This window comes from Uranotaenia lowii, chromosome 2 (genome assembly GCF_029784155.1).
Source record: "Uranotaenia lowii strain MFRU-FL chromosome 2, ASM2978415v1, whole genome shotgun sequence".
Classification (NCBI taxonomy): domain Eukaryota; kingdom Metazoa; phylum Arthropoda; class Insecta; order Diptera; family Culicidae; genus Uranotaenia; species Uranotaenia lowii.
This window is the reverse complement of record NC_073692.1, coordinates 351,899,355-351,926,698: the sequence shown is the minus strand read 5'-3', so window position 1 is coordinate 351,926,698 and position 27,344 is coordinate 351,899,355. Positions and strand designations below refer to the sequence as shown.

Sequence of the window (27,344 nt, the reverse complement as noted above, 5' to 3'; positions counted from 1 at the left end):
GATGTTGTTTACTTCCCGTAGGAAGTAACATCCGGAAGTTTTCTTTGACCGGGAATGTCAAAACTTTCCACCGCTCTGTAATTGCAATGTACCGGAACAGCAACATCCGGGTACAACAAATTTTAATCATCCTTTAATGCCCTGAAAATCAGCTACCCTCGAAAAAAAGGATATATTAGAGTTCAGCTGCCGAACTTAGTATTGAGTATGCCTATCAGAACTTAGTTTTGCTGTTGCCCAGTCAAACTCAAAGTTGAGGGAAGCCACCGAAGTGCTGTTTTGAACCAAAACTACTTAATTTTGAGTTTAAAAAAAAGAGCGTGAACGAACCGAGATTTTAATCAATCAGTCATTCATTGTCATTCATTGTGTAACGTCGTCGTTTTTCGTGCAGCGCGTTTAAGGCGTCGCGGATTGTCCCGGACCTGTTTTCCATTCAGTCATTTAATAGTTGAATGCAGTGTTTTATTTCTTGGACGAAAACGGCGGTATCATTCATTATTTGGTGTTGATGAATCAAAGTTTTTCATCCTCCTGATTACAGCTGCCGCTGTTTGGTGGTTGTCTCGAAAACGGTAACGAAGATGGTGAAAAAGTATTTTGTGAAAAGTGACTGAAAACATTGGTTCCATTCCTTGGAACAAGCCCCAGATGGTTTGATGGTTGGTTAATTATCCAGCTAATCGGCAGGCAAATCTGGCTGGGAGCAGCGAAGGTTATTGAGTGCGTGTGAGGGGCACTTTTGACTGGACAGATGGGGGAGTCGCTTAATATTTGGTCTAGAAAAAGAATCTCTTATTTGCAAACTGCTTGTGCCTATACCTAGTAGTTACGACGAGGACGGCTCAAGTTGGTTCGATACGACGAACCGTATTCCGTTCCTCCCAACCCACACCAAAATGAGGCAAAACCAACACACAGTGGTTCTTAAGAAAAACAATGTACCTAGCTACCCTCAGCTATTACAAAAGTTTTAATTGATTAAATTCTGTTACTAGATGGGGGTTGAATTTCAGAATAATTTAATTGTTTATACAGGCAAATCAAATCAAAAACATTTTAAATAGTCAAACAGAAGCTTTAGACTTAGGCTTATTGTTCATTTATATGTACCTTTTAGTCGTCAACTGCTTCATAATGTTTCGAGCAGATTGATTGATCGTATAATAAAAGTAGGTAGTTTCGTTGTGAAGAGCACACTTCAGTCTAGCTTTGATTACTCATGCGAATTTATGACAAATGAAAATTTGGAGTGCCCACTCTTCTTTCAATTTGAAATATGAAAAAAAGAAGGCTAAACTACCACTTACCAAGTGCATTCCCATGTTACTACCAAATGTTCGCAAATTAGGGGAGAATCTTCCGAGTAAAGTTACGACAAAAAAAGCCCGCACAAGTTGTGTTGTTGGTAATTTCAATCAATTTCTCTATCAATTTTCGTTGTTCAACATGGATTTTTTTGTAGCTTGGAAATTAATGTTTGTTTAGATCTTTAAAATTAGAATCTAAGTCAGACATCTAAATCTGAAATCTGAGATTTCAATCTAAATCTGGAATCTGAATTTAAAATTTGAATCTTAAACCTGAATATGAAATCCTATTCTGATATCTGAATCTGGAATCTGTAATCTCAATCTGAAATGGGAAATTTTGAATTGAAAATCTGGATTCTGAATCTGACCCGAGCAAAATTTTATGGCAAAATACTACCTAATCATGCCTTGAAAGTTGAATGAGGTATCATTTTGCCCGAATTAAGGGTGGTACAATGTCAAAATTTGGGCTTAACTTTTCATATACGGGTACCTCAATTATGACAAGTGTAGGTTCCACTGAAACCTTAATGATGCCTTGTTTAGCCAACGTTTCAAAACAAGTTTTGAGAGCATAATGATGCCACTTTGAGGTATAGTTCACAGTCCAATTGGTATCGCTGTTCCCTCCATTTTCTTTTTGAATTGCTGGCTTAAAGAGGTATCATTAAGCTTCTGTTTGAACCAAAATTTGGCTAAGATGTGCTATCAGCATATGGAAAATTAAAACAAAACTTAGGTATTGTACTACCTTTATTCGAATGAAAATACCAAATTTTACTTGCAAAGCATAATAGCAAAATTCGGCATGATTTTAGTATAGAGACTGCTCGGGGATAAGAGCTTAAATCTCATCCGGATATCTGAAATCTGAATCAGAAATCTTAAATCTTAATCTGAGATATGAATCTGGGAACCGAATCTGAAATCTAAATCGAATTATCCAAAATTTTTGGTCGCGTAACAAATTTTTCAATACATTTATTGTAAAACATAAACTGACGAAGAAAAAATCTGAATCTGATTCCGATTTTTAAATATGAAATCTGAAATCGGCAATTTGAATTCAAAATATGAATATGAATTCAAAATATGAATATGAATTCAAAATATGAATATGAATCCAAAACCTACAACACATATCGGATTCTGAAATCTAAACCTGAAATCTGAAGCTAAATCTAAAATCTGTATCAGAAATTTGAATCTCAGTCTGAAATCTTCATCTGAAATCAACCGAGGGATGAATCATCCCAGCGAATGAAAGTCCCGAAAAAATAATCTGAAATCTTCCATTCGAGATCAACATCTCAATTTGAAATCTTAATCAGAAGTCTGCATCTGAAATTCAAAATTTGAATCTCCAATCCAAAATCTGAATGAGTTCGAAATATGTAATTTGAATCTGATTGAAATTTGAATCGAAAAATTTGGTTTAAAGTTTAAATTATATTCTACATTTCCAGTACGAACATTAGAAGTTCATAATTCACCAAAAGGGGTTCGCGGGCTGCAAGTTTTAACAAGATTCCAAAACCGAATGGAAATTCAATACCGCATAGTAGCGCAAAGTGGCTTAGTTCGAAACAACTTTCCTTTGTGTCCCATACTTCTGCACTTGCAAATAAGTCCTTTTATACCGCTCCAACTAATTTTGCCTTCATATTAAATTTACAACAGCTTATTGAACCAAGAGTACTTGTCTCATTCCACGCTATGTGCAGAGAGTGCAGCTTACCTACTCAAATCCTCCTGATGGTGTAGTGAATGACTTTCAACCAAAACAATTTCTTGGGCAGTGGGTAGTGCGGAGTGAAGAAGTGAGTCCGAGAAAAGGGCACTATAAGGGCAAATTTGCATATCTACTCAGTGGAAGAAGCACAAAACGCAACATATCGCATCAATTGGAGGCCAGCCATGTAGCCGCTTCTGATAACCCGGCCTAATCAATCCCCAACCGAGTAGGTTGGGTAGGAAGAAAAAGTGTGAGTGACATCGGCGGATAAAATCCAGAAAGTACCGTTTTCATCGCTGCTGATCCTCCTCAGGCTTCTCAAATTCCGTCGATTCGGTTCTGTTGCTCTTGTTGAGGATGCTGGAGTAGTACACCGGGCTTTCGTTGATTGATGTCGGTGCTTGTGTCAATTAGTGTGTATGCTACTAGCAGAATTACTAGACCCAAACAACGCCCAGCCCAGCAACTTGTTGATCCTCAGTGAAATTAAAAAAAAAGAAAATACAAAAAAATCTATACTATTCGTGAAAGATTAAAGTGAAGATCATGCATTTCTCCATACCGGATACGCAGGAATTTGGCCCTGACAATGCGGGATCGTCGTTCACGGTAAGTTTTGAATTTATAATTCCCATATCACAAGAATTGAATAAAGCTCGAGTTAATATGTCAAAATTGAAAAATTATATTTCTAGGAAAACATGTTTAATGTTTAAACATGCCTAAATCTTTTTTAATCTACCTAAAACATCTTGAATATCGATAATTTTTCCAATTTTTTCGAATGATTTTGAAGGAAGATAATATTTGCAACTATTGAAACATAAAATCTCTTTTTTCGATTTTCTATTGCCAACTTATTAAATTAATTTTTAACGGTAGCCATAGAAAAGGAAGAATCGCCATGTTCATAATTTCTCTGATTAAACTTTTTTTCATTACCGCGTCGACGTCTTCTTTTGAGCAATAGTATGTCTTGAATAATTAAGCCTGAGAAGTGTGGTCCTGAACTTCGAGAAAAAAAAATTACTCATCACTTTGACCTTGACTCCTCTCATACAAATTTCCACCATGGTGGACGAGGAAGCCGTTCACAGTCTAACTCCACTGTTCAATTTTCACATTCTAACTCAGATGTTATAGCTCTTTTTAAACTTTTAAAAAAGAATTTCAGTTGTCTTAAGACGTACATTTAGTCTTAATACATTAATTATTTACCTATTCCCGTTGAACCACTTTTTTGCGGTCGCCATGTCTGAAAATGACTAATGAACGGGTTATAAACTAAAAGAAGCACTGAAAGCAAACTAGATTTGATAACTATGGAGTGTCAATCTGATGGCTTGTACCTTTTTTCAAAGAGCTTCAAAGAAGCTTATTTTTTTTATAGTATTACTAAAAATTCATAAAATGGGTAAAGTTAAATTATTGCTTTGTTATGGAGGCAAATTGAAAGCCCAATATTTCTTCTAGAGTTATAGAGTGTTAATTTAACATTACGGAATTAGAATCGCCTTATCTATCTCTCTCAACTGATCTGGACAAAAGTAAATGTTTTGAATTTTTGAAATGTAAATATTATATAATTTTCGAACTAATCAGAAAATCAACTTTCTGTGACTTTCTTTTTTTTAAACTCACAACTCAGTCCAAACTAGTTTTGAGCCACTCGAACATTAATGACGCATTGTTTTTATTTTCGTAGTATTCCGTATCACGACATAACTTGACAAACATAATTCCTGAAATTCACTCGGTCCATGGCAACCGTTCTCCAATTTGGGCATCCTTCATTCGCCAGATCACTCTCTACTTGGTCTAACCACCTCGCTCGTTGCGCCCCTGCTCGTCTCGTTCCAAACGGATTCGTAGCGAACACCTGTTTTCAAGACAGTCGTCCGACATTCTCGCAACATGTCCTTCCCAGCGTATCCGACCAGCCTCAACCATCTTCTGGATACTGGGTTCGCCGTAGAGTCGCGCGAGTTCGTGGTTCATCCTTCGCCTCCACACTCCGTTCTCCTACACGCCGCCAAAAATGGTTCGTTACACACGTCGCTCGAATACTCCGAGTGTACGCAGGTCCTCCTCGAGTAATATCCATGTCTCGTGCCCGTAGAGGACAACCTGAGCCTCATGTACAGTGTCGTGCGAGGGCTAAGTCTTCTCGACCGAAGTTGCTTGTGGAATCCATAGTACGCACGACTTCCGCTGATAATTCGCCGCCGGATCTCACGGCTGGTGTCATTGTCTGCGGTCACCAGTGAGCCGAGATAGACAAAGTCTTCGACTATCTCCACCTCGTCGCCGTCGATCGTGACCTTGTTGTTACTGGACAAGCGGGTTCGGTCGGTCTCGGATCCGCAAGCCAGCATGTACTTCGTCTTGGACGTATTAATCATCAACCCAATCCTTCCAGCTTCGCATTTCAGTTTGCGGTAGATCGCTTCCACCGCCGCAGATGATCTGCCGTCTATATCAATGTCATCGGCAAAGCAGATAAATTGACTGGATCTGTTGAAAATCTTGTCCCGCATTTCGCTCACCGCTCGTCGAATAACACCTTCTAGCGCCACGTTGAACATCACGCAGGATAGACCATCACCTTGTCGAAGCCCCCTGCGCAATTCGAATCAACTCAATAATTCACCTGAAATCCGCACACAGTACTGCGTTCCATCCATCGTCGCCTTGATCAGTCTGATCAGCTTCCGGAAAAGCCGTTCTCGTCCATGATTTTCCATAGCTCGTCACGGTCGATCGTGTCGTATGCGGCTTTAAAGTCGATGAACAGATGATACGTAGGGACTTGGCGTTCCCGGCATTTTTGAAGGATTTGCCGTAATGTGAATATCTGGTCCGTCGTTGACCGTCCCTACATGAAGCCGGCCGGTCAATTTCCAACGAATCTGTTTGCTTGTGGCTTTAGGCGGCGGAGTAGGATTCGGGACAACACTTTGTAGGCGGCATCGAGGACAGTGTGTTCCCACAGTCCAATTTGTCGCCCTTCTTGTAGATGGGGCGTATTACCTCCTTCTTCCACTCCTCCGGTAGCTGTTCTATGTCCCAGATCCGGACTATCAACCGGTGTAGGCAATCGGCCAACTTGTCCGGGCCCATTTTGATGAGTTCAGCTGCGATACCATCCTTCCCAGCCGACTTGTTTCTATTCAGCTGGCGAATGGCTTCCTTAACTTCACTCATCGTTGGGAGTGGCTCCTCTTCGTCGTTGGCTACGCCGGCGATGTACCTTCCCCCACGCACCGTCTTGATCTCCTGCATGTGCGCCGTTCAAGTGTTCATCGAAGTGCTGCTTCCACCTTTTGATCACCTCACGATTGTTCGTCAGGATGCCCCCGTCCTTATCCCGGCACAATCCGGCTTGCGGCACGAAGCCTTTGCGGGATGCGTTGAGTTTCTGATAGAACTTTCGTGTTTCTTGGGAACGATGCAGCTGCTCTGCTGTCGGTGATTTTCCACATTTTGACGGGTGCCTCGTACTACTGCCGCCCGGGCGGCATTCTCTTCGTTCATCACCCTCCTACACTCCTCGTCGAACCAGTCGTTCCGTCGAGTTCGTTCCACATGACCGATGACGTTCTCCACGGCACTGTTGACAGCCATCAACAGTCCTCGAGAGGGGCTTCGTCAAGCTCGCCCTCTGCCGGCAGCGCTGCTTCGACCGATTGCGCGTAGTCTGCTGCGACCTCAGGTTGCTTCAGTCGTGCGATATTTAACCGAAGCGGGTGCCGGTTTCGTGTGTTGTTCACTACGGAGAGTTTTGGGCGCATCTTATCCATCACCAGATAATGGTCAGACTCGATGTTGGCGCCCCGACAGGATCTGACGTCGATGATGTCCGAAAAGTGCCGGCTGTCTATCAAAACGTGGTCGATCTGTGATTGCGTTTGGTACGGTGATCTCCAGGTGTACTTGTGTGGGAGGTGGTGCTCGAAAAAGGTACTACGTACGGCCCTTCGTTTGGAGTCGGCGAAATCAATAAGTCTGAGGCCGTTTTCGTTGGTCAGCTGGTGCGCACTTAACCTTTCAATTGTCGGCTTGAATTCCTCCTCCTGGCCGACCTGAGCATTGAAATCCTCGATGACGATCTTGATATCATGTTTTGGGCAACGGTCGTATTCACGCTCCAGCTGCGCGTAAAATTCGTCTTTGTCGTCACCGGTACTTCCGAGGTGAGGGCTGTGCACGTTGATGATGCTCATCTTGAAGAACCGGCCCTTGATTCTCAACCGGCACATTCGTGAGTTGATCGGCCACCGCCCGATTGCACCCCAGCTAGCACCACGGGGAGGTAAAGAATCGGAGTTTTAAGACCAGAAGTGATATGACCACTAACCGAAGGTTGGGTGTATGGAGTCTAGACGAGTTGCACATTGTCTACCGCCAGCGAGGTGGTTAGACCAAGTAGCGCGTGATCTGGCGAATGTGGGATGTCCGAGAAATTGGAGAACGGTTGCCATGGACCGTGTGAGTTCTAGGAATTATGTTCGTCAAGTTATGACGTGATACGGAATACTACGAAATAAAATTTGTCATAATTTAAGGTTTATTCTAAAGAAATCCACAAAGGGGCACAATTAACTGGTTTTTCATGTTCCTCCCGAACAGATTGTCTCAAAATCCCATACAAACTTCAGGCTCTTTGAGCGACCCCTCCCGTGGTCCTATCTGGCCCAAGTTTGGCATGTGACTTTGTAGGGTAACGGACTTATTTTGGACCGGGTACATATTTTGGACCACCTTGCAACTATTTTCCAATATTTCACTCATAAATCAAGAAAATTAGGAAAAATTTGAACAAACATGTATCAAGCCCATTTCAGGAGGACGTGCCATTATTGAAGTAAACTTTCAAGAGGTTTTCTGTATAGCTGTGATGAATTTAACAACTGCAAATACATTCACAGCTAAGATAAAATACTTGAAAACTAGTTTGCAAGCTCGATGAACCGAAAAAAACTATTTCGATAGCAATTTGACCTATGCCGAAAATAAGTCCCTCTTAATTCCGAAGGGACTTTCTTAGACCACTTACACAAACCAGCGTATTAAACGTGCTGTTAAATGTTCATGAACGTTAGAGAAATATTTCGACGATAAATTTTAAATTATGTATTTTTGTATTGACCCATTCCATCCCGTCACAACGTTTGCAAAACAGTTTTGAATTTAAATCGCTACAAAAGCATGGATCACTACAAATCTGGACGCATTAAAACGGGTCTATCTCGGAGCTATGTAAACGAAATAAAAATGTTTTGTACTTGAAATGTAGGGTTTTTATTGCACTTTAAAGGAAAAATAATAAAAAAATTATTCCGATGTTGTTTTGATGAATTTTCGAACTTTTGGTTGAGTATCACTCATTATAGTTTGAACACCCTATTCGCTGACCTCAGCGGCCATTTTGTTCCACAATCTCTTCATCTCTGTTGCTTCCCGAGTCGTCCTACCATTCTTCTTCATCTTCTGCTTGACAATTGCCCAAAATTTTTCGATAGGGCGGAATTGAGGGCAGTTGGGTGGGTTGATGTCCTTTTCGACAAAATCTACCCGTTGGCCCAATACCACTGTAGAACCTCCTAGCTGTAGTGGCAGCTTGCCAAATCTGGCGAAAACTTAACTAGTCCTTTGTGAGATCTAATTTACGAAAAAAAAAGTTTTTCAGGCATTCCTCCTTGTAAATTTCGGATTCCATGGTCTTGTTTTTCACAAAAACCGGAATTTTTCGTCCGCAGCTGCAAATACCTTGCCAGATCAAACACTTTCTTGCACACTTATTAGCAAAAACGAATTTGAAGTTGCCGGGGACATCACCATGACCAGTGCAGTGGCTTTACATAATTTTTGGCCAGAAAGCTGCCCAAAATCCATCTTCACGTACGTTTCGTCATCCATGAGGATGCATCCGTCGAACTTCGTTGGAATCTTCTTGTATAACTTGCGGGCACGTCCTCGGCTACTACATTCTACTTCAATGTCCGGTTTGGTTGCTTACTGGTCCGATAGGATCGTATTCCTTCGCGTAGACGAATTCTGCTGACGGTGCACCGGTCGGCGTTGAATTTCTTGGCAATGTCATAGTCCGACCACCCTGTGTTTTCCTTGATCGTTCTCAACACCTTCAAATGCAGTTTCCGATCCTTAATTCCACTATGACGCTTGGTATAAACCTGCCGATCTATAGTACGCATCTCACGGAAACGTTTGAGAACGCTACACACGGTTGATTTGACCATTTTTAACGATTTCGCGATTTTTGAACCCGACCACGTCGGGTTTTTGACGTGGGTGTTCAAAATTTATTTTCATCTCGCGGCTTCCATCACGTGTAACTTTTTTGAAACAAAACGAATCGTAATGAAATTTTCAGCACTGGTAGAAGAAACATTCCTCTACAAAGTTCTGCCAAAACATTCCAGATCCGACAACTAGGAGCACTATGGTAAAATAAATAGTGCGTCCAGATTTGTAGTGATCCATGCTTAATTTGAAGTATTTTGTATTTTTATTAAACCAATAGTTTTCAAAATATAATGAAAAGAAATCGTGATTTCACAACGCGCCATTTTTTCCACTTTTCTGATTTTTTTTTAAAACCCGTATTTTTCTGCTCTTCTATTCGATCAAATTTTATGAAAATTTCAAAAAAGTATCAATTTACTACAACCAAAAAATCGCTGTTTTTGAATTTTTTTAAAACGCGAACCATGAAACATGAATATTATTTTAAAAAAACTAATACTAGGGAAAACTTATTCGTAAAAGCGTTGAAATGTGTTTCTTAAGATAAGTTAACCACCGTTAATTAATTTTGTAAATTTATTTTTCGGCATATCGGTGAAAAGTAGTTATGAAATTGATAAAGATGGATAGAGAAGTGAGAAGAAAATTTACAGATGTTGAAAAGAGCGAAAGAGCATTTTTGCGAGGAAACTTATTAACGTACACCATACTTTACCCTGCAACATTTCATTATTTAGGAGAAGTAGTACCGGGATAGAGGTGGCACTACCTTAACCTATACAATGAAATCTGGTTGGTCCGAAGTCTACATGTGGTGGACACGTATACTCCGGACGGGCAAAATATGGCGTACGTTAAGCTCCAGAAAGCTTCCCTATTGCGCGCAATGGTTCTATCGATGCGCTTAGCCAAATTGGACCGTTGACCCTAATGATTAGCACTCATACAGTGCATTCATGCCGTGATAACGAAATATCAACACGGCTAGCGCATCGATAGAACCATTGCGCGCAATAGGGAAGCTTTCTGGAGCTTAACGTACGCCATATTTTGCCCGTCCGGAGTATACGTGTCCACCACATGTAGACTTCGGACCAACCAGATTTCATTGTATAGGTTAAGGTAGTGCCACCTCTATCCCGGTACTACTTCTCCTAAATAATGAAATGTTGCAGGGTAAAGTATGGTGTACGTTAATAAGTTTCCTCGCAAAAATGCTCTTTCGCTCTTTTCAACATCTGTAAATTTTCTTCTCACTTCTCTATCCATCTTTATCAATTTCATAACTACTTTTCACCGATATGCCGAAAAATAAATTTACGAAATGTGTTTCTGAATCTTTTTTGAATATTTAATTGAAAGAATTATAGAAAGAAAATACATGATAATTTCAAAAGCTTTCGATCTATTAAAAGTTAGTTAATGAGAGTGCCCTCTAGAGTAGGGATACCATACGTACTCTTTTAAGAGTACATGTACTCTTTTTCGATCGAGAAATAGGCGTACTCTTCTTTTTGTGAAATTTTACCAAATGTACTCTTTTTTTGTTCAAAGACAATTGATCAGAAAAAGCTATGTATATCTTCTATTTTTTGAGGTTGTTTCACATTTTATGCAAAAACTACGAAATGAATAACAGCTTTCAACAAATTACTTAATCATCTGGTTTTCATTAAAATGCATATTTAGTCGTGATGAAGTGAACGCTATAAGCGCCTTTGAGTATGCAAACAGTAATCAATATGTAAACAATTTTGGCAATGTGCTTAAATGCGCACAAATCTCATATAAAGTTTGTATAGGAAATGCACGCGTCAATGAGAAAAATAAAATGGAAAAGGATTGTTTAATAACGTTTACTATCAACTTTTGCATAACCTCAACAAATTTACTGAATTTTCCAATTACAGTAGAACCCGGCTTGTTCAAGGTAATAGGGAGCAAGGTTGCCGAAAAAAATTCTGTGTTTTTGAGAAAAAAATCTGACTTTCTGTGATTTTACCCAAAAATTCTGTGATGGTTTTCTGTGATGCTTGTTACATTTGAATCTTGATTAATTTTGAGCAATGATATGAGAGAGCAATTTAGGCAACAAGCTTGATTCAATAACCCACCCGTTGCATAAAACAATACGAGCGTTGTGGTTTTTAACCAAAACTGAGAATCAATAAAAAATGTGCAAAGTAAAAACCCATTTTGGGGGAAACTTTACTAAGCGTGCAAATGAGCGGTAAACGTCACTGCAGTTTCCGCCAAAATAGTCAAGTGTGGTGCTCGAAATCGGACGCACCAGAACATTGCTCGTCGTGCCAAAAGCCTGTTAAAGGTGAAAACGTTCCGGATAGTGCGGAGAACGGATATTCTCAGGCTCAGGTAGGTGCCTTTTGTGATCCTAGAGGAATCACCTAACCTCGGATTTATCGCCACAGGCCACAAAGGCACGGACAACAAATCCGAGGCACGTGCCAAGATCCCAAACAAGACCGGACCAGCGCCAGCAACATCAGGTCGGAAGAAACGAAGCCACGAGGAAAGTCAACTCGAAAAGGGTCGCCCAAAGCGTGAGTTTCCATGAAAATCAAGGTGGCAAAATACCTAACGAGATTTTTCTTCAGGGCCCTTTTTGGTTCCGGCATATTTTGCTCCACATCTCGGCACGTGTTCATGGTGCTGCGCACACATTGGTGTCGGCTCCAACCTTTTTCATTCCGGCACAAAACGGGCCTCAAACTCTTCCGAAACTGCACGGCACAGGCAGCGCCATCTGTGTTTTCAAACACATACCAGACGGAAATTTTTTTAACTTCGTTTCGTCCACGGTCCGGGTCACAGCATTGTCCATCGAAACACAGGATCGAATTGCCGCCCATGCTCTGTCGAATGAGCCATTCCTGGCTTGGATCACGCGCTAGGATCGAGACTTTTGACCGCAGTAAAATGAAGCCATTGACGAGAACGATTGTCGCGACGTTTGAACAGCACTGGACTGACACCCACCGTCTGCATCCGGGGAAGGAGAACTCGGGATTTTTGCTCCGCATCCACATGGACAGCAGGCGCTGCACACCTGATGTACCAGCTGTTCCACCGAAAAGCCAACAGAAGCTGGCACAGATGGCCACTCCATCATCGCCGGTTTCGGAGCCAGCACATCAACTTTTTTCTTTCCGGCACATTGCAATCGGATCATCAGCAACAGAACGACAACAACTCCAGCAACAACATCCGGTACGACAATTCGGTGCGTCGCAATCACTGCCAGCAGCTGTTGGACGTGAGCCGTAAGTGAAATTTTTATGCTACTACACTCCAACTAAAATGACTGGAGTAAGCGGGCGATAGGTGGGAAATAATGAAATGTTGCCAATATAGAACATTAACATAATCAATTCAATCATTTTTTGTGACGATGACCATCAAGATTTTTCCATTACATGCTATTTCCTTTTATTTTATGGAAAATTCATGATAAATTAGTATTTTTAACATTTTAGTTGGGAAAAATCAATTAGTATTACTAATCCTATCATACTTTTCTAATTCAAAGTAAAAAAATCTAAGTTTTATATTGGCCGAAAAAAATTAATTTTGGAAGTCCATTCAATATTCAAAAATTCTGTGAAGATTTCAAAATTCTGTGTTCTGTGACACAGATTCTGTGATGAAATATTGTTCGAAATTCTGTGAAATTAAAGATTTTTCTGTGATTTCGGCAACCTTGGTATCTATGTACAATGTACATCCATTTCTTTCTGCTTAGCATACCTTCCGGGCGCAAAGTTCGATAATTAAATGGATCTTGTATCAACCTGGATCTCAAAAACCCGGAGTTATGTATATCGTTACTCCTGACTTTTTAGGTAAATGATCTCAATGTACTCTTTTTGGTGTTGCAGGATCTGGTAACCCTACTCTAGAGTGCCCAACTCAGCCGACTTATGAAAATCTTATAAGTTGCAAGCTAAACTTGATTCTTGGGGGATCGGACCACGGAAGGCACAATGAGCCTGAAATTCGTAGTGAATTATGAGAAATTTGGTTAGGAAAGAACATTTAAACCCAGTTTTGCACCAATTTCTCAAGTCTCTCTCAGTCGATTTGTTTTCATTATAGTTATTCTCGAAGCTTTAAGTATGGCAAATAATTCATCCCAAGGACCCATTTAGATAAGGGTTTTGGTAAAAAAAAAGATATTGAGTTTCAAAAATAAACTTCTGAAGGGTCAATTACGAAAAATACATGAATGATCGTTAATGGACGCTTAAATACTCGTTTTTAAAGCTTAATAAGGCCGGAACAACGTTTCAAATAAAGTAATTTATATAAAAAAAAAGGCCGGAGCAAATTTAAAATCCTTCTTTTGTCACTCGGAGTTGGAACATCGCGAGAGAATACAAATACAAATAAATTGAATAAATTGCAGGGAAGCTTGTATGCAACAAAATTGAACAAAACCTATAAATCAAGTATTTTTAATTGAATAATTCAATCAAACCAAGAAAACAAATGGTAAAATAACTCCCCTCTTCCTAAATTTGTTTTTTGGTCTTGTAATCTTTCAGATATTGGATTTTTTTATCGAAAAAATTACTACATAAATTACTTCATACTTTATTTACTTCCCCCTTCGGATTTTTTTTTGAAATTTCTAAGGGGGCGGGGGGTGGGGAGGCTGACAAAAGAAAAAAATGATATTTGTTCCAGCCTGACTGTTTTATGATAATTCTAATCTAAATGCGTTCTTATGGTGAAATATTTTCACAATTAAAGCTGTAAAACACTCAAATTAAAAGAAAAATGGGTTCATAAAGATTTAAATTTTTGGTGAAAAACTATTTGTGAAAAATCCACATAATTCCATACAAACTTCAGGTGCGTCGCGCCACCACTTTCCGTACAATAATCTGGCCCAAATTTCGCATGGGATCTTGTGCTAGTACATATTTTAATTTGTTTAATTTTGTAATTTAGTTTAAAGTCCCTTTTGTGAGATTTTATGTGAATTGGGTATTCGAATTGGGTTTTCTAGTTACATTCTTTGAGGATAATTGAGTTCGTTTTTTGAAGCGCATTGTTATGTTAAACTTGTATTGAAGAAATGCTACAGTAGTGTTGAAGTTAAAAATCTTGAACGTTTTCGAAAAAAAGTTAATCAATTTTCGTGACGTCACAACGTATGCTTTACCCGAGTGCAACTCAGAACATTCTGAGTGATTTTGAAAAACTGTAGAATTTTCGTGACGTCACAACGCTTAAAAATAGATACTTTTATTGTGCGTTTAGATAAAAAATTTATAAACTTCTTTGGTGAACTGGCATCATGGCTGACTTCCGACCAAAACATATTGAGTCGTTTTATTTAAGCGTGCGTCAAATTCACATAAAATCAACGTTGCCACAAATTCATTTGAATCGTTTGTGTATCTTGCCCGGAAGAGTATATTTCACGCGAACACAAACGATTGCTGGCGAAAACAGTAACAGCAACAACAACAAAAAAACATTTCCACCCCGGTAGAGGGTGGTTTGTACAAAATATTTCGATCCCAACCGATTTTACTCAGACCGTTCGGGCGATCATACAAGCAGTGCCATACACGATGCAAATCGTGTTCACAGCGACAAAATTTAATCGCATTTGTACCAATGTTGTGTAGTCTGTGGCTCGCTTAAAGTATGTAGAGAAACTCTGGTGGATACAAATTTATGTGTGGCAACGTTGCATATAATACACTGTGATTTTTTAAACACAACTGTCAAAAGTTCGGAAGTAAGTTCGGGATCGGAAGCCCGGACTTCCGAAGTAAAATTTAGTGCTGGCGCTATAATATCACCGATTCTAGACCGTGAACTTGCAGTGATTATTATTTATCTAATATCATGCTTAAAATATGTTTTTTTACCATCATTTTGCAATAATTTGTTTTGGACATAGCTAGATTTTTGACAAAATTATCTTTGAAATGAAGAATAATTGTAAAAATTTATTTATTTCCATACTAAAATTTCAAAATTTCAACAATAACATACTCAATTCTAAAAAAAGGTAACTGAAAATATTTTGATGGGAAATGAAGCTCAAGAAATAACCTTTCTAATGCTGTGCTTTTTGAATTATGAAAAATAAAAATCGGTTGTCCTGTTGATGGGCGCTTGAAATGGGTCATATATAGACTAGCTGACCCGGTGTGCTTTGTTACACCTTCCAAAAATAAATGAATACTTAGGAAATTACTGATTTTTTTTATTGGAGTCATTCTAAATCAAATTTAAAAAAAATCAGAAGCAACCACTTTAAATGAGAGCTTCAACTTTTCGAATTTGGAAGATTTCGGTTTTGATGCCAAAAACTTTAATAAAAGCTCCCTTTCACCCTTCCGATCTGCAGTTGCCTGAAAGGGGTAGTGATCCCATTTTTTTACAATCAGAAACCCTACCATATAAATTTTGGTTCCATTTGAATGATAAGTTCTTAAGCAATACAACCCCCTCCGTCCTCCCTCTCTCCACGTTGTAAAGCAGATGGGTCTGTAACATTCATAGAAACATATCTCGTATTTAAAAACTATGTCAAAATTGATTCTATTTGCTTAATTACTTCTGCAGTTATACCAACAAAATTGTATTGGAGCCTCCTCCGTATGTACTCCCTGGAAGAAGAGTGATGATTAAATAATCATAGAATCATTTCTCGTACCCAAATTATTTCCCATGTCATATTTGGTTCCATTTGTTAGATGAATTTCTGGGTCATGCAAAACAATTGTATGGGAGCTTCTCTCTTCCCTAACTTTATCCCCAATTGAAAGAGCTAAGAGAGCATATCTCAGCTAATTCCACCAGTTTCCCCGCTAATTTCAAGTGGAAATGGTTTCGCTTATCATAAAAAAATTTCACAAAAAAGGGTGTTAACGCGTAAATTCAAGCCACGCTAAGGCGTGGGCCACTTTGAAGGGTATCTTTAGCACCAACTGATGTGTGCTCTCAGTTTTACACACAGCTGATAAATACCCGATCAGCTGACGACCGATCAGTCTTAAGCAACCATAGAAGCAATCGGACATAGCTCCCTCCAGCAAATAAAGTTTAAGTCAAAACGTTTAAGTTCCATTGTTTAAGTTTAGTAATATGACCAATCATTGAAGACATAATTAAAGTTTATTCTAAGTCAATCCGTGCTTCTCAGTTCGATCCGAAAGTGCAAAACTAAGTGCTTCAATTCTCAACAAAGGGTGTGTTGCGATAATGTGTACTTTTCGATGGACGAGGCTTCCAAAATTGCCAATAAAATACACTAAATGCTGTCTATAGAGCTTCAGCAACTCCTAAACCCATCATAATGTATAAGACAATTGTAGATTATGGCTTGTTACAACTTTGTTTCAACAGCTAACCATGATATCCAATCTACAACGTGTCAGGTTCAAAAAACTATTTTTTCAAGAGATTTTTTTTTTCTTTGACTGTAACTCCTGAGGGTGATGTGATAGAACTTTTACATATTCAACAAACTTATGTATTTTGAGCAGATAAACAACTTTGTCGAAAACATCAAAGCTCTAATTTAAAAAACCAAAAAAGTTAGCATTTTTATCTCGCTATCGGTGCACCCCTTCATGTAAAACTGAACAACGTTGCTGAAGACATCAAATGTCTATCTCTTCATCCCTGGGCGCTATTAATTTCGTACAGCTAGATTGATGTTCTGCACCATTGTGCACTGAAAGGAAGCAGTAGTTTTAAATTTGTAGGAGCATCCTCTCCCCTTAAAGCTTCCCCACTGGAATAACAGAGGGTTCTCAAGATATCATAGTAACATTTCTTGTATTCAAATACCTTCCCATACCAAATTTGGTTCCATTTGCTTGATTAGTATTCCAGTTATGCTAAAAGTTGTAAAGGAGCCCCCTGTCCCTCTCTATCTTTCCACTGAAATGGGGGAGGGGCACTAAACGAACCATTTAACGTACCCCAATACTCTTTTAAGCCCAATTTGGATCCGTTTGCTTGAATAGTTCTCAAGCTATGCAATAAAAACGGTATGGAAGCCTCCCTTCTCCCTTCCTATATGCCCACAGGAAGAAACCAAATTTGGTTCCATTAGCTTTATTAGTTCTCGAGTTATGTAAAAATGTAAGCCAGTCCCCCTCACCCCTTCTTATCTCCCCAGTGGAAGAAGGGAGGGGTACCAAATATTCATAGAAACATTCCTCGTACCGAAAAACACTCCCATACCAAATTTGGTTCCATTTGCATGATTAGTTCTCGAATTATGAAGACTCTTTACTTTTATTTGAGAGACCCCCTGCTCTCTTCTAAGAAGACTACTATCATAGGTTTCCTATGATTCTCCGGCCTCAGAAGCCTCCACTTGTCAAGTTTCACGTGAATCGGTTCAGTAGTTTCCAAGTCTATAGGGAACAGACAGAAATTCATTTTTATATATTATAGATGAATTAACAGAAATTAGGATTGAACCGAACCGCATAATACTCTTAACAACTTCAGTACCTTTCATTTTATTGAAATTTCTATTCGACTCTATTTGTAAAAGCGTTCGTGAGCCGCTGAGTAGCTGAAAAGAAATTTAATCGATCCTTCAATCATAAGTAGCTAGCTAGGTATACCACTTTCCCACACGATTTCCTGTTGCCTTTTGTCAGAGTCAATCAATAGCTCTGTTGAATAAACATAAATAAAATCTGTTTTGCTAATTGATGTTTGCTGTTTTTGCAGCGTGAGTAAATAAATGAAACAATAAGTAAGAACTATAGGCTTACCAAGCTACTGCATTTCAACTTATAAATTATCTCCTACTGTCCAAGTTCACAAAACGACGCTGGCTGGAGTTATGAATCTTATGAAGCTTGCCAGTCAGTAGTGCGATTAGATTACTACCGGCACTGATTCGTCGTTCCGTTTCGGATCGTTAGGAAAGTGAAAATGAAAGTATATATGTAGCTACTAGTAGGTACCAACAACCATATTCCATCCATTCGATTCCAAAACACGCTTCACCACACACATTTTATGTATGGGAAGTATGGAGGATGGTATCGCACAACTAACTGTTTGTGTATTGCGCAATGTTGTAGCATCAGCAGCCAAATAGCTCGCCGGTGTGTTTGGACTACTATCATGTGTATTTTTTTTTACTTGTTTTTATACACAAATTTAACTTACACGTTCAAATTTGTGCATGTTTAGCTATGGGCACGCAAAACAAATGAACTGTTTGCCCTTGAGGGGGATGAAAAACTATAGAGGTATGCAAAGAGCATTTTGTCCAACGTTTAGTTAATGTAAACCTATAACCCCTTCTGTTTCTTTTGCTTTTGCACTTGACGGTGTTATGAATACACCGACGACGATGCATAATTAATTAGCTCATTAACGTGTGCTGCTTCTTTTCGTTTCCTTTTCTTTGCAGGGCTTCAACATTCACATCAATGGTAGCTTCCACTGCTGTTTACGATATAAGCAACTCCATAGTCTCCATGAACAGCTTAAACGATCTCTGCCGACGTTGGTGCTTCCTAGTTTTCCACCAAAGAAACTCCTTCCTCTGACACCTGGCCAGGTCGAGCAACGAAGGATAAGTCTGGAAAGGTACATTCAACTAGTGGGCCAGGATCCGGTACTCTGCCGGTCAGAGTTACTGCGAGCTTTCCTCCTCAACGCTCAACAGGAATCGTCCTTCACCGGCTGTCAGGAGGTATCGCTAGATGTGTACCTCATGAATGGCTACCGAATAGCGACGAAAGTTTTCACCACCGACTGTGCCAGTAAAGTTCTGGAGAAGGCATGCTCGCTGATCGATCTGCCCCGGGATTACACCTACTATTTCTCTCTATACCTAATCCGTAAGGACAGCAATGGTGATATTTCAATCACCAAAAAACTCATGGACTTTGAGGCCCCCTACATATCGGTGAAACAATGGGAAGACTGTAAGATCGTCATCCGAACCAGCTACTGGGATACGAACTATGACATCGAACTGATGAGGGATCGAATTGCGCTCAATCTGCTCTACATTCAGGCGCTAAGCGATGTGGAACGAAACTGGATCATCACCACCAAAGACCTGCAGGAACAGCTGACAGATTTGCAGGCACGCGGCAACAAACGAGACTATCTGGAACTGGTTCGCAAGTTACCCCTCTACGGTTGTCTGCAGTTCCCACGGGTTTGCGTAGACTACCCTCAGCCCAACACTATGGCGACCGTCATAATCGGCAACCGTGAACTGAACCTTCTCACGCATTACGGCAAAAAGATTCAGGAAACAAAGTTCAAAGTCACGCGGATACGCTGTTGGAGGGTTACCACCATTCACAACGTAAGTAACACTATTTCAATTTTCAATTTAGCAAAGTTACTTATGAAACCCCTCCATTTCCCTGCAGAACGAAGAGGTATCATCAAACTCCTCTACCGACAGTCGGGGGCTAGGTGGAGGCACCTCCACCGGCGATTCATCGTATAACAATCTGGAGCTCTCGTTCGAATACCTGATGGCAAAAAATCAGCTCAAATGGATAACGCTGTACAGTGAGCAGTCGATGTTGATGTCCGTGTGCCTTCAGTCGATTGTGGACGAGCTGCTCAACCAGAAGAATGGCTCTGACATCAATAATATTCAGGTAAGGGAGATGTGTTTTCCAGCAAACTTTGTGTAAGTGGTAATAATTTTTTTTCCTTTTAGACTCATCAAACTGAATTTGCTTCGTTGTCCTACATAAGGAGGGATGGATCCAACTATTGCATTACAGACTCTAGCTCAACGGATACGCTCAGTAGCATTGTGAGTACAGTGATAGTTTTTATTAGCCTGCGAGCTGTATAACGAATCTACGCATTAGGCTGGTCCACAAACAGAGATGTGACATGGATTTATCATCGGTGTTATCATTGTTTCTCATCTCAATCATAATTTTTTTTTATTAGTTGATCACCCATGTGGTCAATCCTTTTTACGGATATGCAATCAAAGGCACCAAGGTACGTCTTCTGGGTGCAATTGGTCGACTCATGATACTATGTACCCCTACGCAAAAAAGTCCACCTGGGGCCTCTGGTCAGAATTCCTATCCGGACCTGTATCGAAGGATGTACCCGAGATGGGAGACCAAGTCCGCGCTTAAGCGCTCATCGGCTAACTCAATTTCAAGTCAAAACTCCAGCATTTATACCCTGCCTCTTGTTACGTTTCATGACTAAGGACCTCTCCTCTGACGAGTCGAGGTCCGGACTTTGCTCGTTACTCGAGGCTCGCTTGGTTTGCCGCCTCTGTTCGAGACCACTGCAAAAGACCAATGACCTCTCCTCTAACGACTCGAGATCTTGACTCCGCTTGGTTTGGCTCCAGACCCTCTCCTCTTTGCCCGTCTGTGTACCGAATCGAGAGCAGCTTATCCTGGACACGCGTCTGTCACAGAACGCGTCCGGGGCTTTACGAAAAACTACTTGGATGATTCCCGGCGAAGACGTCATCTTACACCGACTCACACATCCTCGGCACGATGTTGTCGGCTGTCGTGTCTGGTCCGCAGGCGGCAAGCATGTTAGCGCCTCGATTGTGTCACCGCAGGTTCGGCAGAATGACGAGGCCACGTGTCCAAACCAGTGGTGGTACTGTATGAAGCACACGTGACCAGTCAAGAACTGAGTTATGCAGAAATCTATTTCTCCATGTATCCCATCCATCCAAAGTCCGACGTTAGGGATCAAGCGATGAGTCCACCGGCCACGTTCCGAGCTGTCCCACTGGTGCTGCCAGCTGAACATCGAGGCCTCTCTGGCATGTTTCCGCACATCGGACATGTGCCTGTGCTCGTAGCAGAAGATATCTTCCTCTAGCAAGCCCGAGATGGGCATGACCCCCGCCATAACATCAGAACACCGTTCGGTATGCGCTGATTACTCGCAGGTTCATCAGCCTCTGCGCACTGCAGAGCTTTTGCCGGTTATACTGCCTGTTCAAGGCTGCCGCTCCGTGCCGTAAAATGGACGAAGTCACACTCGCCTGGTCCCTCCTTCTGCTGCAGCGGATCGTCGAGTTATTCGACATGGCCCGTGAGAGTCGAGGCGTAGTCGACGTGAGCCGTAAAGCTCAGTCGGTCGTCGATCATCTCCCCCAGGTACTTGATCACACGCTTGGATTCGATTGCGCACGGTCCAGCTGCAATCGTCCCTGATTGTGCTGAAATCAGGTTGATGATCAGCACCATCTTGGTCTTGTGGTAAGTCAGACGTAAGCTCTTGGAGCGCATCCAGTTTTCCACCTTCTTAATCGCTACTGTGGCGAGTAGCTGGACCTCTCCGGTTGATGGGCCCGATTCCAGGAAAACCACGGCGTCGGCGAATCCCACAAGTCCACAATACCGGGCCAAGTATCGATTTTTGTGGAACCCCTGCCGAGACACTCACTGTTTCCAGTCCCTCGCTGGTCATATACTGTAGTTGGCGGTTACGGAAGTAACACTCCACCATCCTACAGATATATGCCAGAATCCAACTTACTCTGTTGAAGATGTTCTTCACGTCAAGGGTGACCACTGCGCCGAACCGGTCTCCTCTCCTCTTCTTCAGTCTGGCTTCGTCTGCCCCTTCGATGACACGTCCGAAAACCAAACTGTTTATCGGATAGGCCGTTCGCACTTTCGGTGTAGAGCTGTATCCTGCTCTGGATCATCATCTCTAGTACCTTTCCAGCAGTATCCAGGAGACATATCGGGCGATATGCTGATGGGTCACCTGGTGGCTTGCCCGGTTTTGGCAGAAGCACTAATCACTGTCACTTCCACACGTCTGGGAAGACCCTCTTATCCACGTACTGTTGAACATTTCAGGAAACATTAGGGATGCCATCCGGACCCGGAGTTTTGTACAACTGGAGGGGCTTAGCGATGTCGCGCAGTTCCTCCAGTGAAATCTGCTCCTCTTCACTCGTATCCCAGTCGTATGGGACTCTCGGCCATGTAACATACCCGTGCTGTGGTGTGGGAACAGCTCGTTGACGATTTCTCGCAGTTTCTTCGGACATGATTCCTGTGGCGCATCTCCGCTCCGCGTCTTGACCATGACAATCCTGTTAGCGTTGCTCCAGGGATTGACGTCCTCGCCGAGTCGCCTGAATCGCGCTTTTTGCTTGCCTTGAGGGCACTCTTCGCTCCGCTCTCGCTGACGAGGACCTCGCTCTCTCCGTATGTCGCCTAGCCCGTAGGCAGCTAGTACGCAGGTCCTTGATTTCCGTCGTCCACCAGTAGACGGGTTGCCGAGTGTCCTTCCGCTTTTCCCACGTTGTCATCGCAGCGTCACATGCGCGTGCGAGTACCCTCGTCAGGTTTTCCAAGTTCCGTTCCCAATCCAACACTTCGACAAAGACGACAAAGAGGCGTGCTCCTGTTGTCGTACCTCTTCTTCCTGCCCGCGTACTTGCCCACGTGATAACGAATCGCAAAGTGATCGCTATCGGTGAACGCATCGCTTAACCTCCAATCGCTGGTCCAGTCCGGACTACGGAAGGTGACGTCAACTCGCTCCCATTCCTTGTATCGCCTATATTCCCCAGGTCTACGTTCAGCCTTGCCGGGGATTCCAGTAGAATCTGGCCCTTAGGGTTTGTAAGGCGTCTACCCCATTCTACGGCCCACGCGTTGATGTCCCCGCCTATGATAACGGGGCTCCTGCCCGTGAAACCTTCAACGATTTTGTCCATCATGACGTCGAACTTCTCCAGAGACCACCTCAGGGGGCGGTGAGGGGGGGGGGGCGTAGCAGCTACAGACGAAGATGGCTTGGCTACCACGAAGCCTTCCTCTCTAGCAGACACCACCTCTTGTATGGGGTATCTTCCTGTAACCCATATCGCGGCCAGTTTGGTTTTATCGGTTATCCAATCAGTGTTCCGAATATCACTCAATTCTCATGAGAGACACTGAAACGTTTTCAACAGCGAAAGCAAAACCTAAATTGTCGGTTGGTTTATCTCCCAGTGGGGCAAAGATTGTGTTCGACAGCGCTGCTCCGAGAATCAAAGAAATAAAATTTGAAAGAGAGACGTTTCTTCTCCAGTTTGAATTCTCAACTGAGTGAGGAGCTACCTGATTTTCAGTTTCTTTTTTCAGTCAATAACTTTTCTTGCTCAATCACTCACTCACTCACTCGTTTACTGATCGATGATCGAATGCTGTCTGCCTGATACATCTTGCTTTGTTGTTGCTGTTGTTGGGTGTGGTGAACCAATCCTTTTCTTTTTATTTTCACGACACATTACTTTTTTCACTCTTAAAACCTTAACCGCATTCAAGCAAGTTTCTTCGCTGAAAGTAACCAACAGAATGACTTTTTCGTCGTTCATAACGGTTCGATTCCATTCAACGCATTCACACGCACACACGTTCACTCTCATCTGATTCACGAATACACTTTATTGACGACTGGTGTTCATTCAAAGTGTCGCCGTTTAACAGCCTTTAGCGTCCCGCTGCTAAATGGTGTGCAGTGTTATCAGGACAATTTATTGGTTCTATTTTAAACCGAAATATTTATTTATTTTGTTAATTTGATTTCATTTAAATTAATGAGAAAGGTTCAATCATTTTAATTAATACATTTTATTTATTTCTTTAGCTATATCTACCACATTGGGGAGGATTAAAATAGTCATTCAAACACGCAGGCAGTACGTATGAACATATGTTTCTGCCGCTTTGCCAGAAAGTACGCAGGCAGTATGAACCGATGCAAGGCCGCATTGATTGAGTTTGAGTGAGTGAGTGAGTGGATTTTCGAATTGGATCTTGTATCAGTCAGTGTCTCAATCACTTCTGATACACCAGGTAGTGAGCTTGAGAGATCGACTTAGATGCGAGTCCGCTCTCGCTTTTGAATCTTGTTTACATTGACTTCGCATTGTCGCTCTGCCGATTCTCTAGGAAACAACAGGCAGCAGCAATCGGCTTTGAATGTTTCCAACTAGAAACCTATCATGAGCGTTTCTTCCGAGTGATTTTCGGAAGATTGTATCCAATTACTGCCATCCGAGGTCCTGCGATACGGGTCTGCCACTAACGCCACGTCCAGCTTTTCCTCAAATGTCATCTGCCCGAACAGCTGGTGTGCTGGCTGAGTGGCAGTGGTTCAGGTTGAGCTGAACTGCTTCTATCCCCGCGAAGGTGCAGCCGTCGCCTTTTGTAAGGCTGCGCCAGTGGCCTGCTTAGCGCAGCAAGGACTGGAATACTGTGGGGTGTATCCTGGTGCCCCACAGGCTACCGTTTGAGGCTGACGTGACTTAACGACCCGTCAGCCTTCCAGGTACATCGGCACGATTCAAAATTACACCTTCACCAAATGGAGTCGGTTTCCAATAGAAACTGAAAAGGTTCAATAGTTTCAGAGAATCAACAATTGGGTTAGACTATCCACAGGCCTCTACTTGAACATGCGTCCATTTCAAATCCATATCAAAGATCCTTCGACCAAAATTTTAAAACTTCTTCTGCCACGTTTGGGTGCGTTTCGAGATATGGCATGGGCCCTATCTTGTGGGAAAATAACACTCTCAGGTTCACCAAAGTTTGTCCGAATCCACGGAAGTACCTGATTCTTCACAATGTCCATGTAGACTTCAGTATTAACTTTTACACCAGCTTTTATGAAAATAAGAGGAGGCGTCTCGAATCCATTCAAAGCAATCGCTCCACATAACATGACCTCGGTAGAATGCCTGGTAGAAAACTTGAATTCCACATTTTTTTAACATCCTCAACCTCCATGAGTGAAATATACCGATTCCAAAAATGTATTGGACACCGAATCAATCAAACAAGTTTCTCGTCTGGAAACACGACGGTTCATTAACTGTTTCTCTTCAACTTACTTCCAGAGCGACGGAAACAACGGAGGCATATCGAATAACACAAGCAGTAGCAGCAGCAGCAGCAACAGCAGCAGCAACAGCAGCAGCAATAGCAGCAGTGCAAATAGCATCAACCATCATCATCCGTCATCCGGCGCCCCAACTGGAACAGGAACAACAGCAAACACCACCTCGTTCCTGAGGCGCAAACTGAAGGAATTCAACACAACGGTGCGATTCAAAAGCGGCAAGGATTCCGTGCACAACGAAGCCTTCGAGTGGATAGGCGATGACGATTTGTAAAGATTGTACCTAGTTCTACTATGTATAAGGTTCTCACCAAACCTTTGTGAGAAAAAGGAGGAAAATGTCATCAAAATTAACAGTGTCTAGTTTGGAATTCGTACTAATGTGATTTGTACAAAAAAATGCTAAGAAGGCAGAAGAGGTCTCCAATTAAGTCAAGAAGTTTCTGAGTCCATTCAACATCGAATGAGCCAAAACGACAAAGAAAATAAAAATATTTGTTAGGATTTGATCTTTTATCGCGAATTTTTCTTCGTTTTCTGAATTTTGAATACCGCTTATAAAATTGATACCTATATTTTCTTTCAATCTTAGAACAAAAGTGACGATCAGTCACAGGCAACATTCGATATGAATTTTTCAAAAAAAAAAAAAAAAAAAAAAAAGAAAAACCAGTCGCAAAACAGAAAATGTTTCCCTCATCTTAATTGTGGAGCTTTTATATGAATATACTACAGACGAACTTCATCATAGTTTCATAAACGAATACAAAGTCTTCCACTGACTGCATAGCATATAAAAGTAGTTGCTTATAACATCCACACAATACGGCGCTTCGTGAATGAAAAGAATGGTTTTTACCTTATACTCAATCTCGTTTACATAAGTATCTGATAGTTTATTTTTAATTTTGTGCCAACAACAATAGTAAAAAGTGCTGTAAAATCAAATAAAACACATCTTCAAAAATCAGTTGAGTACCTAGAAGCTCAACTCAAAGCAAATTTTCGATGACGATGAAGAACCAATCCCGTCACGCCAAAGTTGGCCGATGCTCAAAGCATATTAGGCCTAATTTATTAACACCATGGGTTTAACACCATAGATTTGTGCATAAGCGCATCAATAAAGAGCTAATTCCATCCGACAAATAAAAATGAAAACCTTTGAAAAAAAAATATAAGCAAACTAGCCAAAGAAAACTAAAATGGCTGGTGGGGTATCACCCAGTGTTCCGAATATCACTCAATTCTCATGAGAGACACTGAAACGTTTTCAACAGCGAAAGCAAAACCTAAATTGTCGGTTGGTTTATCTCCCAGTGGGGCAAAGATTGTGTTTGACAGCGCTGCTCCGAGAAGCAAAGAAATAAAATTTGAAAGAGAGACGTTTCTTCTCCAGTTGGAATTCTCAACTGAGTGAGGAGCTAACTGATTTTCAGTTTCTTTTTTCAGTCAATAACTTTTCTTGCTCAATCACTCACTCACTCACTCGTTTACTGATCGATGATCGAATGCTGTCTGCCTGATACATCTTGCTTTGTTGTTGGGGAGGATTAAAATAGTCATTCAAACACGCAGGCAGTACGTATGAACATATGTTTCTGCCGCTTTGCCAGAAAGTACGCAGGCAGTATGAACCGATGCAAGGCCGCATTGATTGAGTTTGAGTGAGTGAGTGAGTGGATTTTCGAATTGGATCTTGTATCAGTCAGTGTCTCAATCACTTCTGATACACCAGGTAGTGAGCTTGAGAGATCGACTTAGATGCGAGTCCGCTCTCGCTTTTGAATCTTGTTTACATTGACTTCGCATTGTCGCTCTGCCGATTCTCTAGGGAACAACAGGCAGCAGCAATCGGCTTTGAATGTTTCCAACTAGAAACCTATCATGAGCGTTTCTTGCGAGTGATTTTTGGAAGACTGGTATCACCCGAATTGTTTTGCGAGATAGGAGCAATAGCTCAGTAGGCAAAAAAATACAATAACACAACACTATGAAAAACTGTAAGAAGAAGTAACTATGAAGGCTAATAAAAGTACATTTCTAATAAATCGTCGTGGTAGTTTTGATAGAATGATGACAAACATGGTTTTAACCCTAATCTGCTATAGCGTATAATGCTATTGGAAGATTTA

At 41.4% G+C, this 27,344-nt stretch overlaps 1 protein-coding gene across 3 annotated transcripts; it reads left to right on the top strand.

Annotated features, from left to right (window-relative positions):
* The first annotated feature begins 362 nt into the window (after nucleotides 1–362).
* Nucleotides 363–27,260, top strand: LOC129746141 (sorting nexin-17). 3 transcript variants are annotated; one of them, XM_055739643.1, is made up of 6 exons: nucleotides 363–575; nucleotides 3,038–3,657; nucleotides 18,746–19,657; nucleotides 19,725–19,961; nucleotides 20,024–20,122; nucleotides 25,208–27,260. In XM_055739643.1, the coding sequence occupies exons 2-6, from the start codon at nucleotides 3,595–3,597 to the stop codon at nucleotides 25,481–25,483; spliced, it is 1,587 nt and encodes a 528-aa protein (XP_055595618.1). In that variant the 5' UTR covers nucleotides 363–575; nucleotides 3,038–3,594; the 3' UTR covers nucleotides 25,484–27,260. The 3 variants fall into 3 exon arrangements, with proteins under 3 accessions (XP_055595618.1, XP_055595616.1, XP_055595617.1); XM_055739641.1 differs by having other exon boundaries at nucleotides 2,994–3,657; XM_055739642.1 differs by lacking the exon at nucleotides 363–575 and adding an exon at nucleotides 643–662 and having other exon boundaries at nucleotides 2,994–3,657.
* Nucleotides 27,261–27,344: the final 84 nt, after the last annotated feature.